At 44.6% G+C, this 20,994-nt stretch overlaps 2 protein-coding genes across 2 annotated transcripts; one reads left to right on the top strand and one right to left on the bottom strand.

The window, feature by feature from the left end:
* Positions 1 to 1,145: 1,145 nt before the first annotated feature.
* On the bottom strand, positions 1,146 to 17,384 carry LOC119213197 (IgGFc-binding protein-like). The gene is made up of 34 exons (XM_062560228.1): positions 17,342 to 17,384; positions 17,213 to 17,236; positions 16,586 to 16,701; positions 16,151 to 16,429; positions 15,956 to 16,051; positions 15,702 to 15,867; positions 14,963 to 15,363; positions 14,293 to 14,869; positions 13,618 to 14,201; positions 12,982 to 13,534; positions 12,297 to 12,895; positions 12,033 to 12,187; positions 11,520 to 11,914; positions 11,158 to 11,354; positions 10,511 to 10,906; positions 10,108 to 10,391; positions 9,706 to 9,983; positions 8,902 to 9,302; positions 8,232 to 8,808; positions 7,556 to 8,139; positions 6,920 to 7,472; positions 6,235 to 6,833; positions 5,970 to 6,124; positions 5,457 to 5,851; positions 5,095 to 5,291; positions 4,448 to 4,843; positions 4,045 to 4,328; positions 3,641 to 3,918; positions 3,377 to 3,496; positions 2,979 to 3,163; positions 2,703 to 2,863; positions 1,745 to 2,269; positions 1,558 to 1,660; positions 1,146 to 1,463 (listed from the first exon to the last, which is right to left on the bottom strand). The coding sequence occupies exons 1-32, from the start codon at positions 17,382 to 17,384 to the stop codon at positions 2,014 to 2,016; spliced, it is 10,284 nt and encodes a 3,427-aa protein (XP_062416212.1). The 3' UTR covers positions 1,146 to 1,463; positions 1,558 to 1,660; positions 1,745 to 2,013.
* A 1,773-nt stretch (positions 17,385 to 19,157) lies between these two features.
* On the top strand, positions 19,158 to 20,805 carry LOC119212686 (neurexophilin-1-like). The gene is made up of 2 exons (XM_037463391.2): positions 19,158 to 19,211; positions 19,368 to 20,805. Exons 1-2 carry the CDS (start codon positions 19,158 to 19,160, stop codon positions 20,040 to 20,042), a joined length of 729 nt encoding a protein of 242 aa, XP_037319288.2. The 3' UTR covers positions 20,043 to 20,805.
* The last annotated feature ends 189 nt before the right edge of the window (positions 20,806 to 20,994 follow it).

Here is a 20,994-nt window from a genome sequence, read left to right as displayed (position 1 = left end):
TTGTCTGAAGTCATGAACGCTAGTTGGTGCTCCAGTATAATCGGTCCTCGAAACTCATCCAGTGAGAAACGTCCTGCGGTGCAAAAAATAAGTGTAAAAATGCGTAAAAAATGTTTAATGTGTTATTTTTTGTGTAATTAATTAATTAATCGTAATTAACGCGCTAAAGTCCCGGCCCTAATATATATACATAGTGGCAAACTGGGGGATGTGGAGGCAAGGGGAAATGGATCTTAGGTCCTCAACAACTTGTCCTGGGGAAAAACAGATGAGCGTCATGATGGGCAGTCATGCTTCCCGGTTTTCGGACTTCTCCCGATCTGCCGCTCAGTCACCCTCTATATTCATGTCACTTGATTAGGTTGATGTGCTGCAGGTGTGCCCAATGCCAGTTGCCAACTGATTGCAGCCCATGCACTGGGTAATACACCCCCTGTATCACCTCTCAACTGTCTCGGCCCCTTCCTCCTGGTTTGCCACAATATATACACACACACATTCCTAAATCAGAAAGATAAATAGAAACTGTAAAAAAAGAGAAGTATGTGTAGAACTGATAGAAATAGTAGACAGAACGTTATTTTTGGTTTTATCACACAAGGAACATGTTCGAGTGAATCCTGGACTCGACTTATTAATAATTAATTAATTTAATGGAAGCTTACAGTATTAAGTTGTTGGCACCATAATGTGGATTTGGTCAGACAATTATCCATTGTTGTCAAATTATGTTAAGTTGACGGTCTGGAAAACACCCACTCGCTTCATGTCAATGTGACACCACATCACGTTATGATCGAAATGCCCTCAACTTGTTGGATTTTACAACAAAAAGAATTTAACTGTGTGTGGCGGCTAGTGGAATGGTATTTTGTTAAAACAAGCACGCAAAGCTCATTTTTCGATTTAAAACCATTTTGCATTTCGTTAAATGTTCTGTAAAAGTAAAATGCATTAAACTGGAGTGGTATGCAAGTGTTAAGCCACGATTCAATTTTTAAATGATGCTATTACCTTACAGCAACCACAAAAAATCCATACTGTGCATTCAGAAACTTCTTTTATATATTTAACCTTCATTATACATGGTTTGCTACTTCTTCTATGATAGCAATCTAATGATAAGAATGACATCAAAGAAACTAAGGATACACTGGATGAACATCTGATATGGTGGAAGAAACTACAGAAAAGGACTTCAGCTTCAGAATGTAGCACATTGGCGTCCTCTAGCGTTACAAAGATAAATTACTTTTTCACCTGACCACAAAGACAGCGTTCAAGACCAGGAAAGGACCTCTGAAATAAAAATACAATGCAAAAGCAAATCTATGTTAATTGGTTTTAGTATATGGATCATATTTGAGCACCCTTCACCAGAGATTTGACTGCCAGCAAACTGACGAGCGGAGTCACCAGCGTGGTCAACTGGCCTCATGCGCTGCTCGGATTCACCATTCTGGCTGCAAGAGACGTTTTAAAGTTGATATAAAATGTATTGATTAAGTGCAATGACGTCAAAAGAGCAAAGGTCGCCAGGAGATAAGAGTGTTTTACCTTTCCTGTGTGGCGCCATGGTGAAGGGTCCGAGCGAGATGCCCGTGATGGCATCCTGGGACACATCTCTCCGAACTCGCCCGTGGTCTCCAGGCTGGCAGTGCTGCAGAAAAAACAACATTAGAGGCGTCTGTCGATGATCTATCTGAACTGAACACACACCCAAGCAAATACAGTGGCAACTTACAGCTGTGCAGTCGCCATTTGTCAGAAGACACAGGTGGACCTGGCAGTGCAGGTGGATTGATGAAAAGTTGATGAAGGTGAACGTCCTGAAGGAGAATCGGGCCGCGTTGGAGATGCCGTTAGCAAATAGCTCTACCGTCCCATCCGCTGGGTTAGGACACCTGGAGGGAGAAAGAAGTGACGATGTAACCGGCTATGAAATAAACAGAGCTGCGTTGTGAAATAACCGGTGATCAGCGTGCTAGTCTGCATGAAGTTGCAAAGGCTTGTTTACTCTGCGCTTATGAGATCCCAGCGGACAGGGTAGCTCTCGTTATTGACTGGCGTGGCCCAACAAGAGTCCACAATGGTGGTGATCTGACTTCCATCGACTCCTTCTGTCCGGATCTCCACATACATCCTTTGGTCTATTTCCATGTCTATGTTCCCGTTACTGGCCAAGGGGAAGAGGAAGCCAGCATCCTGGTAAGGGATCATTCTCACATGATACTGTCCATGGCCCATAGGAAGCTTCTTTCTCACAATGCTGCAAAGAAAAAAGAGAGTTGACTTGAAAGGACCAATTCACTTGCCTGCACTCTTTGAAGTAATCATATTCAGAGAACTGGAAAAGGATTTACTGAATGTTTTTTTATTTTAATATTTCTTTGAATTTTTGTATTTTTTGTCATAACTGCAAGTTTTTTGATTTGCATTGGGTGCAGAAGGTGGCTTTAGATATAAACTACATTTTGGACAACCAAGGACTCTGATTACTTCAGCTGTCCCCGTCAAACATCTCTGACCCAGAAGAAAAGGCCTCAAAAAATGTCTGAGGTGTAAATGTACTGTGTAATATATAGTATTGTAAAACATAAATATTGAAACGAAGGCCATAATGTATCAATATGGACACATCTCCACTATGAAAAGGACGTTGGTAATTGTATTTAGTTTGCAGACGGTGTTGTAATTGTCACCTCTCTACAGGGTTGATGGCCACGTCCATGGACACGGAGTGGGTCAGAGGGTATTCACAGCAGAAACCCAACTGAATGGTCACCTGGTGGTTGATTAGACCTTTATGAGGGTCCACAGCACCCTGGATGGTGTTCTCATAGAAGAAATGGGTTCCGTTGCTCTTCAAAAGGTAAACAACAAAATGGTTTAAGTTGCTTGTACTTCGAACACATATTATGAAAACCATTAACATCTCGTCAGTCTGTGTTGACAGAATATAAGGCTGTGGACTGCACCCTGAGAGATGTCCCACAATGCTGGTCCTTATTGTCAAATTGGAACACCAGTCGTCCGCCCTGGAGAGTCCCGTTGCACGAGGCATCTCGGAGGTGGAGGGAACTGGAGGGGAATCCGTCTTCAAACAGTTGGCATCGAGACACAGACATGGTGCCCGAACTACTGTGACAAGTGATGGACGAGTCTACGTATGAGAGAGAGAGGGAGAGTCATTTAAAACTGACGCATAAGTTGAGTTTAATTAGTTTAAGAATGTAATCTGCTCTCACTGATTCCACAAAAACAAATATTTCTTTCACAAAATGCAGCTTGAGAGTTCTATGAGTTCTATGTACAACGAATCTCATGCATTTCACATGCATGACCAATAAAACAAAGCAGTGTTTTGAGCCCTCACCGTAGCTCTCGTTGTTGGAACGATGGTGGCGCTCATCACAGAAGCAGCCGTACACACCGTCCTTCTCACCGCACCACTCGTACTCTGTGCAGTCCAGCTGCTCACAGGGGTCTGACTCAGCTGTGGAAAACAGTGGGAGAAAGATGAGTGGAAGAAGTAAGAACACACCCTTTCCAAGTGAGACGAATGGCACAGCTCTGTTGACCTAAGGATTTTATCTCTCATTCATTATTTTGGCTATCCATGAACCCAGTGAAAACTTACCACACTGCAAAGCAGAGCCCCATTCAGGGACACTTAACCCCAAAACAGAGCAGGTGCTCTCGTAGGCGGAAACTGCAGAACATAGCATGCCATTGACTGGAGTGTAAAGGCAGAGGTCATAGACGCAGGAACTGAAAAATGGCTGTGGATCAGAGTGCACGTGACAGGCACTGAAGGGACCGCTACTGTTGGTGATGACACTACAAAGCTCTGAGTATTCTCTCAGAAAACGACAGTTGCTCAATCCGTCGCTACTGTCTTCATCAGTGGATCCGCATCTGGAAAAGATGTTAAACGTTGAACACTTTAACTGACTGATTTTCTTCCATTATTTTTCTGCTATTTTGGCATTGTTGTTTCTTCATGTTCTGTTAACCCTGCCTTTTCTTTTCATAACATCTCACCCTGGTTGGCTTGTGGATGACGTCCAGCTGTGTCCAAACTGATTGTCATTCTGTGCCAATGTGCCATTGGACAAAACTTTGTCATCGGAAGGATCGCTGTTGAAGTTTCCACACATGCCTCTGACTCGATTTTGACGGTACTGGCCCACTCGGACCAGTAAGGTGCTTTGACCGTCAAAGTGAACTTTCAAGTCCATAGCCTCAAGCACGATGTAACTTCCTTGTCTTACTAGCTGAGCTAAAGTTCCAACAGCGGTAGGAAGAGACACCTCACCTCCATTTACCTGGTGGGAAGAAAGATCATAGAGAGGCAGACATGAAGTGAGGAGGCACAAATTGTTACCTTTCTTAACAATACAGAGATACAGAAACATGTTCATCTTTAAAGCAATTAAGAGCTTACCTTTACTCTTTTATTGGGTCCAATCCATACATGCACATCCTCTGATTGATGTGATAGGTAAACATCCACTTCTGACACAAACGATACATGTTTGCTGCCGCGATGATTGTTGGTGGCTACTACCTGGAACTGTGTTTCATTGATGCCGTGGTTCAAGCTTTCAGTTATGATGTAAGAGCACGTGCCCTGGAAATGGGCCAGTACCCCATCAAAGGTGATGTAGTGTGGGTCGCCCCACACAGTGCACGTAGACATATCGTCAAAACATCCCAGCTGGCCATTTCTGATGGTGCACTCTTGTGCATGAGTGCAAGATGCCGCAGAACAGCGAAGGTCATTGGGAGCATGGCATTCACATCGCTGGGAGCAACGCTCTGTCCAGAAGGACTCACCAGCCTGTAGCATATGAGAAAAAGACACATTAAAATGATAAATTGCAGCATTAATCAGACAAAGAAACTGCTGTGTGAGATAGGATACTGAATTGGAAAGGATTCAGGGTGCAATGGGACCGCCATGCAGTGAAGGCACTTAAAATTGAATTTGTTTGATTGACTGTCACTGTAAAATGATAGTTGCATAGGTGAATTATATGGGCACAGATATACAAATCGTGTGTCTTATCCATTAAAAGCCTTATGACTTACATTATAGTAGAACCCGTCATATAGACAGCCACAGCTTTCCACTGGGACACATCTTGTCCCACTCCGGAGAAAGCCTTCATTACAGAAACATCCCTCAGAGCAAACCTGCTCACAGGTGGCATCGACACTGCTGGCACAGATGTGGCCACAGTCAGTGCCACACAGCTCGTAATGGCTGTTTGCGGGACAGTCGAGTCCTAAATAAATGAGGAAAGAAATGGTGATAATCAGATTGTTATAAAATAATAACTTGTAGCCATTATCCTGATATGTTTTGGATACAGACATCCTTTCTGTGTTGTAATGGTAACCAGTTTTCTAGACTTCTTTGTTTTAAATGTTGAATTAATTGTTTGAATTACTGCAGGTGGTGTTCTGTCTCCAAGGGTGGATGCGAACATTGGCGGACTGACAGGCACTGACGTATGACTGAATGGCTCTGCACAGAAGATCTTCACTTCCCGACACACAAACATCAAACACACAGTCACTGAAATATGGCGCTGGGTTCACCAGCTCATGACAGAAGCTTAAGGGTCCATCAGATGCCTGAATCACGTCACATCGGGCTCTGGCAGGTAGCTCGTTGGTGCATTGTGGACAGGAGGAGCCACACCCATCGCTGCAGATGTAGTTGCCTGCAACTTTCCAGGCGGTTCCAAACTCTTGTGGAGAGGTAACCATGATTCCAGAGTGGGTGTGGAAGTCATCATTGGGATTTCCATTGAAGTTACCACAAAGTCCACATGTTTTTCCTCTGTAATAATGACACCAAAAAGGTTTATACATTGAAGCTACATACTTTAAAATTGTGTAATAAAACATCATTCAGAATGTAAAGTATTGAAACGTGGGCTGTAGTAAATGGCCGTTACCTGTATATTGAAGGTACAGAAACAGACACTGTATACCATCCATCGTACATGACACTCAGGCCAAAATCAGCACTGACGTATGTGTGAAATCCACTAGCGCGAATAGAAAGACTTCCATTCAGGAGGATAGGTACGTTTTTAGTTACTCCGTTCACCTGTCACAATGTACAAACATTTGGATTAAAAATTATAGATTGGTATTTTTGTTGCAACCACCTTATTCAAAAAGAGTCTCTCCACCTGTTATACAGTATGTACAACTCACCTGTACCACACCATGACTCTCCCTCGACATATGCACACGATAGCCTGCCACATTAACAAAAACTTCTGCTGTTACTGACACTGGCCAGCCGTTGACTGGCTCATTCTTAGCTTCCACAGAAAATTGGTGAAGCCCATCAGTGTCATTGCAGAGAGTCGCCAACACATAGCGGCAGGTTCCCTGGAAGTCGTAGGCCTTGCGATCAAAGGTGAGGTAGTGGGGGTCACCAGAGGCAGAACATGTGCCATGAGGGTCAGGATGGCAGCCAAACTCACCCTCCACCACACGGCAGGACTCTTGGGGACCACAGGCGTTGGGGATACAGTGGACCATTCCAGTTGTGCCTGTACAGGTACACAAACTCTGACACTCTTCCCCATCCCAGAACTGCTCGCCTCCCTGCCGATAGCGTCCTTGGTGATAGCATCCGCACCCTGTGGGTCGCACACACTGGTTTCCGTCGAGGACAAAGCCATCATCACACTGACACCCATCCTGGCACACGGTGTCACAGACGAAAGGGAAAGAGAGGCTGGGGCAGGCGGAAGGACAGGTGCTTCCACAGTCTTCTGGGTGGCTGTTTTGGGGGCAGTTTTGCTCTGGAGCAGAAAAACAGGAATTTATCAAGCCAAGTCATTTTTAATACATCAAAACCACCTCCATCAAAAGTGGAAAAAGGGCTTACCACAGTGAGTTGCATTTCTCCAATGTCCAAGGGCAATACCATTCTGTTGACACATTAGTGCGTAATCTCGTAGGACCTCACATAGTGCTTGGACTGGATCTCTAGAGGCTCTAATGATCTCCCCACAGGCATCCACATGCTGCTGGGAGCTCCCCATGGCCCAGCACTGGGCAAACGGCCCATGTGGGGAACCAAGAATGCCACAGTACTCACTAGAATTGTAATTGGTTGTGGAGTTACGATTTACTCTCTCCACACACTCTGCAGAGAGGGAGCCGTCCCGCCAACTGTCCCCAAAGTCCTGAGAGCTGTTAACCAGAATGCCATTGGGTGTGCGGAAGTCGTCATTAGGCTGTCCATTGTAGTTTCCACAGAGTCCACCCAATGAACCGTTGTAGATGCCGGGTGCGGTGACACGCACAAAGTGAGGCCAAACGGTCTGTATAGTTACACCAAAGGACGTGCGAAGGATGATGCTGTGAAGGCTGCTGTGGTAGATTTGGATGTGGTTGGATGCCGAGCTGAATGGTAGTCTTATCTGCTGTCCATCAACCTGGGGGGACATTTGAAGTGCACAAGAGTTAAGAAAGGTTGTGAGCTGCCAACCATTCAAACGAAATGATTAAATCAACTTACCAATATTCTGCTGCTACCTGCCATCTCAATGGACACCTGTATTCCCCCAGCCTCAAACTTTAGCACTCTAGAAAACCCCTGCTGGCCTACAGGCAGTTTCTCTGCTGTCACCACAAAATGTGGGTAACTAGACAATCCCATTACTTTGGCAAGGGTCAATCGACACGCCCCGGGATACAGGTAGGTCAATCCATCAAACGTGTAATATGACCCTGGACCTTTCATCCAGCATGTGCCATAGCTGTTGGGTCTGCATCCTCTTTCTCCCTCATCCACACCGCATGATTGAAGAGGGCCACAACCATGGGGGCGGCAAGTCATGGATCCATTACTGCAGCTACAACGTCTCCCACAGTCCTCATCTAGTATTACAGTTACTCCCGAGCGGTAGTAGCTACCCTCAAAGCTGCAGCCACACTCAGCATGAGGGATGCAGAGACCAGCACTGAGGATGTAACCTGAATTGCAGAGGCAGCTCTCTTGGTCAGGAAGAGGACAGCTTTGGGTAGAATTTGGGTTGACACAGGAAGCTGGACATGCGGTGCCTTGGGGCTCAAAGTGGCTGTTGGCAGGGCATTGGATCTCTAGACAAAAGAAAAGCACATTGCTATCGACGTCATGAACATTTTAGCCCTAGCATTGTTTAAAACATAGTTTTGTCTTCTGACAGACATACCACAAAAGTCTTGTCTCCTCCAGCTTGGCAGCTGTATACCATTCTGTTGACACTGTCTTGCGTACACATTTAAAGCTTGGCAAAGAATGGGTTGATATCCTTCTCCTACACACAAATCATACGCACAGCTTTGCACAAAGCTCTGTGGGGAAAGTGTGTCGTGGCAAGCAGCAAAAGGTCCAGAGCTATTTTGGAGGATACCACAATGGGCACTGTTGCTGTATAAAGCAGTTTGAGCCTCAGTACAGGTAGCACAGCTCAGACCTTCACACTGCCCCTCACAGCCAGGCTCATCGCCTCCTGATACTTGCCAACTGTTGGCAAAAACCACACCAGAGCTTACAATTTCTCCTTGTCTGGTTATGAAGTCATCCCTGCCATTATTGTTGAAGTTTCCACACAGGCCACATGTTGCATTCTGGTAGGTGTAGGGCACACTGATCTTCACATAATGATTTGTGTCATAAGACACCTGCAAGCCGAAGTCAGTGCTGACGATCACAGAAAAACCGGACTGATAAACCTGTACCGTGCCATTGTTGAGATAGAAAGGAGTGTCTGCAAAGATGCCATTAACCTGTAAACACAACAACAAGCTAAGACATAGCTGTGGAACTTTGAACAAAACCAAAATGTCACAGTAAGTGGAGATTTAATGCTTGTTGCTTACCTTAACTGCACCTCGTCGTCCCTTGACAAGCTCAATGGTTTTATTATAGACGAACACTTTCACCAGTCGTGTCCAGGAATACTGGGTGCTGCCCCGATGCTCATTCTTGCCCTCTACTCTAAAGTAGGGCAACCCACGACCACATTGCTCAGAGAGAACATAAGTGCAGGTGCCTTGGAAGTGGAAGACTTTTTGATCAAAGGTATAGTAATGTGGATCACCACTTATGCTGCAGGAGCCTCTCTGCACGGTCTGGCAGGAGAATTTAAAGGCAGCGGGTTGACAGATTTGGGAAAAGGAGCAGCTTTCGCTGTGACACTGCAGGCCTGCTGAGGTGTAGGTGCACTTCTGTGTACAGGTACGGTCACTCCAGAATGAGTCACCCAGCTGGAGTGATTTATCTAGAGAAGAATTAAAGGAAAAGGTTACAATGAGGTATACACTCAAAACAGTAGAATGGTAACAACGATTAGGGGATAAACAACAAGATGCCACGCAAGAAAAATCGCAAGCCGCCTTAAACTTGGGACAACAATTAACCATTTGCCTTTTGAGAACTATTGTGCTATGAAAAGAAATGAACTTGCTTTGAAGATCAATATTATAGCGCCATATTGTAATGTAATAACAGCATGCACTTACTACTGAGCAGTCTCAGCTACATTAAATACATTGGTTGATTTAGTTCAAAAAGACAGTTATATCAACAGTCCTCCTTGTTGATATTTGTTAGAGTGATGATCACACAGCCACATAAGCTGTAACGAACTATCTACGGTCAACACGCTCTGGTTCTGAACTTACCACACAGCGCAGCAGAGCGCCATTCAGGGACACTTAACCCCAAAACAGAGCAGGTGCTCTCGTAGGCGGAGACTGCAGAACACAGGATGCCATTGGCTGGAGTATAAAGGCAGAGGTCATAGACGCAGGAACTGAAAAATGGCTGTGGATCAGAGTGCACGTGACAGGCACCGAAGGGACCGCTACTGTTGGTGATGACACTACAGAGCTCTGAGTATTCTCTCAGAAAAAGACAATTGCTCAATCCGTCCCCACTGTCTTCATCAGTGGATCCGCATCTGGAGAAGATGTTATACGTTGAACACTTTAACTGACTGATTTTTTCCATTATTTCTCTGCTATTTTGGCATTGTTGTTTCTTCATGTTCTGTTAACCTGCCTTTTCTTTTCATAACATCTCACCCTGGTTGGCTTGTGGATGACGTCCAGCTGTGTCCAAACTGATCGTCATTCTGTGCCAATGTGCCATTGGACAAAACTTTGTCATCGGAAGGATCCCTGTTGAAGTTTCCACACATGCCTCTGACTCGATTTTGACGGTACTGGCCCACTCGGACCAGTAAGGTGCTTTGACCGTCAAAGTGAACTTTCAAGTCCATATCCTCAAGCACGATGTAACTTCCTTGTCTTACTAGCTGAGCTAAAGTTCCAACAGCGGTAGGAAGAGACACCTCACCTCCATTTACCTGGTGGGAAGAAAGATCATAGAGAGGCAGACATGAAGTGAGGAGGCACAAATTGTTACCTTTCTTAACAATACAGAGATACAGAAACATGTTAATCTTTAAAGCAATTAAGAGCTTACCTTTACTCTTTTATTGGGTCCAATCCATACATGCACATCCTCTGATTGATGTGATAGGTAAACATCCACTTCTGACACAAACGACACACGTTTGCTGCCACGATGATTGTTGGTGGCTACTACCTGGAACTGTGTTTCATTGATGCCGTGGTTCAAGCTTTCAGTTATGATGTAAGAGCACGTGCCCTGGAAATGGGCCAGTACCCCATCAAAGGTGATGTAGTGTGGGTCGCCCCACACAGTGCACGTAGACATATCGTCAAAACATCCCAGCTGGCCATTTCTGATGGTGCACTCTTGTGCATGAGTGCAAGATGCCGCAGAACAGCGAAGGTCATTGGGAGCATGGCATTCACATCGCTGGGAGCAACGCTCTGTCCAGAAGGACTCACCAGCCTGTAGCATATGAGAAAAAGACACATTAAAATGATAAATTGCAGCATTAATCAGACAAAGAAACTGCTGTGTGAGATAGGATACTGAATTGGAAAGGATTCAGGGTGCAATGGGACCGCCATGCAGTGAAGGCACTTAAAATTGAATTTGTTTGATTGACTGTCACTGTAAAATGATAGTTGCATAGGTGAATTATATGGGCACAGATATACAAATCGTGTGTCTTATCCATTAAAAGCCTTATGACTTACATTATAGTAGAACCCGTCATATAGACAGCCACAGCTTTCCACTGGGACACATCTTGTCCCACTCCGGAGAAAGCCTTCATTACAGAAACATCCCTCAGAGCAAACCTGCTCACAGGTGGCATCGACACTGCTGGCACAGATGTGGCCACAGTCAGTGCCACACAGCTCGTAATGGCTGTTTGCGGGACAGTCGAGTCCTAAATAAATGAGGAAAGAAATGGTGATAATCAGATTGTTATAAAATAATAACTTGTAGCCATTATCCTGATATGTTTTGGATACAGACATCCTTTCTGTGTTGTAATGGTAACCAGTTTTCTAGACTTCTTTGTTTTAAATGTTGAATTAATTGTTTGAATTACTGCAGGTGGTGTTCTGTCTCCAAGGGTGGATGCGAACATTGGCGGACTGACAGGCACTGACGTATGACTGAATGGCTCTGCACAGAAGATCTTCACTTCCCGACACACAAACATCAAACACACAGTCACTGAAATATGGCGCTGGGTTCACCAGCTCATGACAGAAGCTTAAGGGTCCATCAGATGCCTGAATCACGTCACATCGGGCTCTGGCAGGTAGCTCGTTGGTGCATTGTGGACAGGAGGAGCCACACCCATCGCTGCAGATGTAGTTGCCTGCAACTTTCCAGGCGGTTCCAAACTCTTGTGGAGAGGTAACCATGATTCCAGAGTGGGTGTGGAAGTCATCATTGGGATTTCCATTGAAGTTACCACAAAGTCCACATGTTTTTCCTCTGTAATAATGACACCAAAAAGGTTTATACATTGAAGCTACATACTTTAAAATTGTGTAATAAAACATCATTCAGAATGTAAAGTATTGAAACGTGGGCTGTAGTAAATGGCCGTTACCTGTATATTGAAGGTACAGAAACAGACACTGTATACCATCCATCGTACATGACACTCAGGCCAAAATCAGCACTGACGTATGTGTGAAATCCACTAGCGCGAATAGAAAGACTTCCATTCAGGAGGATAGGTACGTTTTTAGTTACTCCGTTCACCTGTCACAATGTACAAACATTTGGATTAAAAATTATAGATTGGTATTTTTGTTGCAACCACCCTATTGAAGATGAGTCTCTCCAACTGTTCGGAGTATGTGCAACTCACCTGTACCACACCATGACTCTCCCTCGACATATGCACACGATAGCCTGCCACATTAACAAAAACTTCTGCTGTTACTGACACTGGCCAGCCGTTGACTGGCTCATTCTTAGCTTCCACAGAAAATTGGTGAAGCCCATCAGTGTCATTGCAGAGAGTCGCCAACACATAGCGGCAGGTTCCCTGGAAGTCGTAGGCCTTGCGATCAAAGGTGAGGTAGTGGGGGTCACCAGAGGCAGAACATGTGCCATGAGGGTCAGGATGGCAGCCAAACTCACCCTCCATCACACGGCAGGACTCTTGGGGACCACAGGCGTTGGGGATACAGTGGACCATTCCAGTTGTGCCTGTACAGGTACACAAACTCTGACACTCTTCCCCATCCCAGAACTGCTCGCCTCCCTGCCGATAGCGTCCTTGGTGATAGCATCCGCACGCTGTGGGTCGCACACACTGGTTTCCGTCGAGGACAAAGCCATCATCACACTGACACCCATCCTGGCACACGGTGTCACAGACGAAAGGGAAAGAGAGGCTGGGGCAGGCGGAAGGACAGGTGCTTCCACAGTCTTCTGGGTGGCTGTTTTGGGGGCAGTTTTGCTCTGGAGCAGAAAAACAGGAATTTATCAAGCCAAGTCATTTTTAATACATCAAAACTACCTCCATCAAAAGTGGAAAAAGGGCTTACCACAGTGAGTTGCATTTCTCCAATGTCCAAGGGCAATACCCTTCTGTTGACACATTAGTGCGTAATCTCGTAGGACCTCACATAGTGCTTGGACTGGATCTCTAGAGGCTCTAATGATCTCCCCACAGGCATCCACATGCTGCTGGGAGCTCCCCATGGCCCAGCACTGGGCAAACGGCCCATGTGGGGAACCAAGAATGCCACAGTACTCACTAGAATTGTAATTGGTTGTGGAGTTACGATTTACTCTCTCCACACACTCTGCAGAGAGAGAGCCGTCCCGCCAACTGTCCCCAAAGTCCTGAGAGCTGTTAACCAGAATGCCATTGGGTGTGCGGAAGTCGTCATTAGGCTGTCCATTGTAGTTTCCACAGAGTCCACCCAATGAACCGTTGTAGATGCCGGGTGCGGTGACACGCACAAAGTGAGGCCAAACGGTCTGTATAGTTACACCAAAGGACGTGCGAAGGATGATGCTGTGAAGGCTGCTGTGGTAGATTTGGATGTGGTTGGATGCCGAGCTAAATGGTAATCTTATCTGCTGTCCATCAACCTGGGGGGACATTTGAAGTGCACAAGAGTTAAGAAAGGTTGTGAGCTGCCAACCATTCAAACGAAATGATTAAATCAACTTACCAATATTCTGCTGCTACCTGCCATCTCAATGGACACCTGTATTCCCCCAGCCTCAAACTTTAGCACTCTAGAAAACCCCTGCTGGCCTACAGGCAGTTTCTCTGCTGTCACCACAAAATGTGGGTAACTAGACAATCCCATTACTTTGGCAAGGGTCAATCGACACGCCCCGGGATACAGGTAGGTCAATCCATCAAACGTGTAATATGACCCTGGACCTTTCATCCAGCATGTGCCATAGCTGTTGGGTCTACATCCTCTTTCTCCCTCATCCACACTGCATGATTGAAGAGGGCCACAACCATGGGGGCGGCAAGTCATGGATCCATTACTGCAGCTACAACGTCTCCCACAGTCCTCATCTAGCATCACAGTTACTCCCGAGCGGTAGTAGCTACCCTCAAAGCTGCAGCCACACTCAGCATGAGGGATGCAGAGACCAGCACTGAGGATGTAGCCTGAATTGCAGAGGCAGCTCTCTTGGTCAGGAAGAGGACACCCTTGGGTTGAATTTGGGTTGACACAGGAAGCTGGACATGCGGTGCCTTGGCGCTCATAGTGGCTGTTGGCAGGGCATTGGATCTCTAGACAAAAGAAAAGCACATTGCTATTGACGTCATGAACATTTTAGCCCTAGCATTGTTTAAAACAAAGTTTTGTGACTGACAGACATACCACAAAAGTCTTGTCTCCTCCAGCTTGGCAGCTGTATACCATTCTGTTGACACTGTCTTGCGTACACATTCAGAGCTTGGCAAAGAATGGGTTGATATCCTTCTCCTACACACAAATCAAACGCACAGCTTTGCACAAAGCTCTGTGGGGAAAGTGTGTCGTGGCAAGCAGCAAAAGGTCCAGAGCTATTTTGGAGGATACCACAATGGGCACTGTTGCTGTATAAAGCAGTTTGAGCCTCAGTACAGGTAGCACAGCTGAGACCTTCACACTGCCCCTCACAGCCAGGCTCATCGCCTCCTGATACTTGCCAACTGTTGGCAAAAACCACACCAGAGCTTACAATTTCTCCTTGTCTGGTTATGAAGTCATCCCTGCCATTATTGTTGAAGTTTCCACACAGGCCACATGTTGCATTCTGGTAGGTGTAGGGCACACTGATCTTCACATAATTATTTGTGTCATAAGACACCTGCAAGCCGAAGTCAGTGCTGACGATCACAGAAAAACCGGACTGATAAACCTGTACCGTGCCATTGTTGAGATAGAAAGGAGTGTCTGCAAAGATGCCATTAACCTGTAAACACAACAACAAGCTATGACATAGCTGTGGATCTTTGAACAAAACCAAAATGTCACAGTAAATGGAGATTTAATGCTTGTTGCTTACCTTAACTGCACCTCGTCGTCCCTTGACAAGCTCAATGGTTTTATTATAGACGAACACTTTCACCAGTCGTGTCCAGGAATACTGGGTGCTGCCCCGATGCTCATTCTTGCCCTCTACTCTAAAGTAGGGCAACCCACGACCACATTGCTCAGAGAGAACATAAGTGCAGGTGCCTTGGAAGTGAAAGACTTTTTGATCAAAGGTATAGTAATGTGGATCACCACTTATGCTGCAGGAGCCTCTCTGCACGGTCTGGCAGGAGAATTTAAAGGCAGCGGGTTGACAGATTTGGGAAAAGGAGCAGCTTTCGCTGTGACACTGCAGGCCTGCTGAGGTGCAGGTGCACTTCTGTGCACATGTACGGTCACTCCAGAATGAGTCACCCAGCTGCACTGATTCACCTAGAGAAGAATGAAAGGAAAAGGTCACATCAAGGTGTAGACTGAAAACAGTAGAATGGTGACAAAGTTTAGGAGATAAACCCGCCTTAAACTTGGGACAACAGTTATCCATTTGCCTTTTGAGAACTATTGTGGCATGAAAGACTAATGAATGAACTTGCAATGCAGACCAATATATGTCACAGTACTTTCTACTGAGCAGTCTCAGCAGCATTAAACACATTCTATGATTTAGCTTATTAACAGCCCTATTTCATTCTTTTTTAGATTAATGATCACACAGCCACATAAGCTGTAACGAACTATCTACGGTGACCACGCTCTGGTCCTGCTCTTACCACTGTATACACAGCCTCTTGATCCATAATCGGTCCGGAAAGCCCAACGACCGGGTACATTGACATTGCTGCTCAGGCGGAAATTTGAGTTACTCCCTGATGCCGCGGTAGATAAAGATCCGGGAATGGTAAAATGTTGAGTGGAGTCCACTGTGTCATAGCCAGCCTGGAAACATACACGTCACATAAATAAAAGGTAGTATTATTTTTTTGGATTTCGTCCATCTGCATTCAGATTTGAGTAAGTTTCCAACCTGTATATTGTAATTTGTTGGGGCTATTATCCCATAATTCATCAGCACAAATGAGTACGGGCCGCCGGAGATCAAGACTGCTTGAAACGTTGTTTGCTGAAAATAGAATTACTTGTGGTTATTATATTAAATGTTAGTTTTGATAGATTAAATACACATCCTATGAGGTTCCTGATTTAGAACAAAATAACTTACGGTTCCAGAGTTGGGATAGTAGGCCACCTCGTTCCATGTTGCAACTAACACCCATTCAGCACTGAAGCTCAATCGTGGGAAGTAACGACGAATGTCTTGCGTGGCTTGTTGGAGGATGCTGCCCCTGGTGTATTGATTGTAGTAGACCTGACCACTCAAACTGTTGTCCAAATCAGTCCAGAATGGAGCAATGATGTCCCTGGATCCATACAGTGGAAATCTTTGAGGTACGTAACTACTCCAAGGTGTGTCAAAGGTCAGATGTCCATTATTGTTTACCTGGAAATAATGAAACAAGTTCACACTAACAATTAGTACGTCATTTTTTGACAATTTACAACACAGTTGTGTTGGGAATGGTTGCTAAGCAGTGGGTGAGAAGATGATTCCTTGACAAAACATAAAATATATGGGTTGTATATAATATTAACATACATAAATCCGATCATATGAATGTCCAAAATACGGAAACCGTCGTTGTAGTGGAATTTCAGGAGAACTTCCATCATCTGAGTTACTGTTTCTTAATCCGTCAATTGGGTAGATGGGTCCTACAAAGAACAAAAGACGTCACGTTTTTAAGAAAAGGTAATATCCTTACATAGTGGTCTCATTGTCAAATGTTTCACCTCCTTTTTTGTATATTTCTCGATCAGCACACCTGGCCTATCATACAAAATAGGCTTTTTGTGCTATTTGTGGTTTTGTGGACTAATATTCTGACCAATCAGAAGCCACTCTTTTTTTCATATCAGTCATGCTGTAACATGAACAGCACATATTGAAAACTCTCATTCGCTGGCTTTGTATTTGCAAAGTGTGAACTTTTGAGTTAAAGCAAAGCCAGGTGATTTCTTGGGTGTAGCACCTGGGCAACCTCCACCCTGGCTAAATTGTGTATTATAAATTCTGTATATACAGTATGTGTAACAATCATTCTGCAGTGGTATCAGCTGGAATGCAGTATTAATGGGTGTAATCTTTAAGAAGTAACTACTTTAAGCGACTGTATGAATGCCATGATAACAGCACGGGAAATTACTGATTCAAACTCCAATTTACCTGAATTCTGAGATGTAACCGTACCTATGAAAACAAACACAGATATAATTAGATAACAAAAGTCTGTTAGTGAATTAACCCAACAACAGAAATAAATGTGCATGCATCCAAACGGAATCCGATACTTACCTATCGTGACCAAAGCAAGCACAGGCCACACGAGATTAAACATTCTCCAAAAACCTCAAACCTGGTGACCAAATGCATTTCAATTTTGAATAAGAAACATTTGTATATTTTACATACATATATATTTAAACATAGGGTATAGTTGTTAAATACTCTTGTTGTTGTTATATACTTTTTGTAATAGAGAGCTCACATAAGCATGAGCCTACGCGGTGAATAAAGCCGATTCTGACGAGCAAAAGGTAGTCAGATACAGAGTTCATGTAAGCGTAACAGTTTAAGTAAGGTCCCGCAGATAGACATTTGTATACATGGTAAACACTATAAAGATGAAGCAAGCAGATAAATAACATTTTCCGGTGATACAATATATATAAATAAAGGAATTACCTTTCTTCATGTAACAATGTATACCACTCTTCTTTAGCTCCTACTCTCTTTCATCAGTGTGGGAATACGGACCGTGCCAGGCTTTATAAAGGCAACACCTTGCATTGTTTGTGGGTCGTTTTTCTCCAGCTGCGGTGTTTGTTGCTGTATTACATTTCCATTGGATAGGTAAATTGATAACCTTTTTTTAAAAAAACCCTTCCTTTCCGTAACTCTGAACCTGGAAACTTCAGAAAAACAAAAACCTGCAACCCGACCTTCAAAGCCGGGACAAGGACAAGGCGGACATTTTCCAGGCATTAGAAAATTCAAGAATTTCGAGACCTCAATAATCCACAGCACACAAAGTGATTAAATGACCTCCTCTGGACTCGTATTTCATCGCTGCCCTCAATTTAGTGACGCAATTTTGTAGCTTGAATTACAGTATTTTTTTTTAGGAAAAAGTGTGCTTTTCTTTCATCAAAGTGACACATCATCTACTGGGACTTCATGTAGCATGAGAGATCTCTGTCGGGTTCACTCGAGTGTTGTTGTTGGTTCGGGGGCCACAATTTCAGATTATTTTCAGCAATCCACACACCCTGAAAAGAATCTTTTACAACGGCAACCTTTCAGAAGCTGTTCGGTTAACACGACAATCTGACTGACTCAATGAAGATTTCCTTTTATCCTTTATGATCTTCACTACATTCTTGATAACTGTAACATACTTGGTTTTACATGCTGTATAACAAACTTTTTATCACCGTTTAATGATTTAAAAAAAATTATGACATTCTGTTCTATACTATCATAACATGGTATGTCCTAGTAAGATGTTATAGTTTTTATGTCAAGCTTTTTCATAATTATGAATGTAATTTGCAGAGTTTTCAGGGGATTTATTCAAATTGCATTGAATTCGTCTCTTCCATTTATCAGACTGGAGTTTGTTATCCGGCCATGGAGTGGCAGTATAACGTTATCTTGGAGCAGTGGGGCCTCCTGTCAATCAAATTAGTTCATCACCCGAAACGTGACACAAGGCATTTCAATCACTGCAAAGAAAGAGTAGAGGGAGGACAACAGAAGCGATACTGTTAACGCCCCATACCCTTAAACCGAAGGGTCTGTGGGGGAGGCTGGGTGAGAGAGGGAGCGGTAAAGAGAGAGAGAGAGAGAGAGAGAGAGAGAGAGAGAGAGAGAGAGAGAGAGAGAGAGAGAGAGAGAGAGAGGCCAGTCACAGCAAAGTGAAGAAAACCTCGAGGTGGAACAAAGCCTCGCAGTGAGGGGGACCGTGGAGCTCACAGAAGGCTGAGCGCCTCCACCTGCGCCTGATGTGGATGCAGATGTTCCACGCGGGCTTTCGGAAACTGGCCTCGTCCTGAAGTTCGGGGGGGGGGGGGGGGGGGGGGGGGGCTCGAGATCTTTGCGTACTGTGGAGATGTTCCCTGGGCGGTGCTTTGTGCGGATACTCCTGGAAGGAACCGTTTGTTTGGTGAGTAAAACAACTTGACAGGAGACAAAGATGGGAGAGTGAATCATTGATGGAGAACGCTTCTTGTGTAACATTAAACATGAATTCCCTGATCATTCTTATCTATTTATTTCCACTTCTCAATGTTGACATTTCTTTCATTCATTTCCTGTGCAGTTGGCACTTGGGCAACATCATGCAAACATCCCCATCAGCGAGAGAGCTCCACCTGAACTCAACGGAGATCAAAAAGACCGGAGGACTGAGCTACCCGTCCGTCCAACGAAGAGGGGACACCTGGACCTACCTGCAGGAGACCCCAGCCCTTCCTTCAAGATAAAGCTTCGTCCCGTCATGAAGGTCCAAGCAAAATCAAAATTCTACACAACCTTCAGCTGGGGCGACTTTTACTCCAACATCAAAACCGTCAAACTGAATCTACTGGTAATGGGCAAGATGGTGGACCACGGGAACGGCTCCCTCGGGGTCTACTTCCGCCACAACTCCACAGGTGTGGGCAACGTGTCCGTGAGCCTGGTCCCGCCGGCTAGGGGGGTGGAGTTCGACCTGGAGCGTCAGAGCGTGGTCCACCCGAAGGACTCGAAGACGTTCAACTGCCGCGCGGGCTACGAGAAGACGGAGAGCAACAAGAAGGTGGCGCCGTGTCACTACGACCCCTCCAAGACGTGCGCTCAGGAGCAGACGCAGAGCTACGTCACCTGGGCCTGCTCCAAACCCTTCCCGGTCATCTGCGTCTACGTGTCTTTCTACAGCGTCGACTACCGGCTGGTGCAAAAGGTGTGTCCGGATCACAGCCACCGGACCCCAGGAGGCCACCTGCCGACGGGCTGAGCGGAGGTCAGAGGTCACTGGCGGTGGGGAAAGTTCATTTGGAGGACGCTTCTCTTACTGTTGAGCCAAATGCCGATGTAAGCTATACATCGTTTGTGCAACAGCGTGATTGTTGTAGTCTACGGGAGTGGTTTTATGAAACGTAATCAAGGCTCCAACCAACGATTGTGTTTGCTATGAATTGAAGTGACAGTAAAGGTTTAATCTCTTCTCGATTGCGTAAGACAAAGCTGATTAAGGGTTTTGATTCTATTTATTCAAGATGTGAAGCCTCTTCTGCTGCTTGATCAATTAATTAAGCGGTCCATTGTTCTCTACAAATACCAAAATAATATTAATGTGAACTAGATTATAGCACAGCATGGCCAATTCTGCGAGTTTATAGATGGATACAAAGTTTTTACAACACTTAGGTTGCATTCATTTGTACACTTTCTCATTCTTGTGTATTTCATAACACTATTTACTGTGTGTTGCCAAATAAAAATGAATAAAACTAAAACCAACAGTTAGCAAGAGTCCTTTCATTTACCATTTGGTACTTATGATCCACCTTTGATTGATATTTTTCAGAGTAAAGGAGAATATAACATGGCATGTGTAAATAAGGAGAAAATGGGGCTGTTAGTTTTGCCAGCTGCACTGAATAAAATAAATATTAAAATCACATTACATAGAGGTATGAGCAATATATGAATGTTTACTGTAATTTATAATACTATTAGATCTCTGCAAAAAGGACATTTTTTTTAGTCCAATCTTATGTTCTACACTGAAATGAATGCATTGTTTGAAGAACCAGAGCGTTGTATTTCTGTATGAATGAACAAAAATGGATAAGTTGAAAAGAATAAAAAAGAAAATAAACGTTCCCAACCTTGTGTTTGATGCAGAATCTAGTCTCTCTAGTGTTGACTTTGGTCCCATTGCGGATGACTGTGATAGGATCAGA

The sequence above is a fragment of the Pungitius pungitius genome, chromosome 21 (genome assembly GCF_949316345.1).
Source record: "Pungitius pungitius chromosome 21, fPunPun2.1, whole genome shotgun sequence".
NCBI classification, from domain to species: Eukaryota; Metazoa; Chordata; class Actinopteri; order Perciformes; family Gasterosteidae; genus Pungitius; species Pungitius pungitius.
Note: the sequence above shows the minus strand (reverse complement) of the source record. Positions and strands in the feature narration are given on the sequence as shown.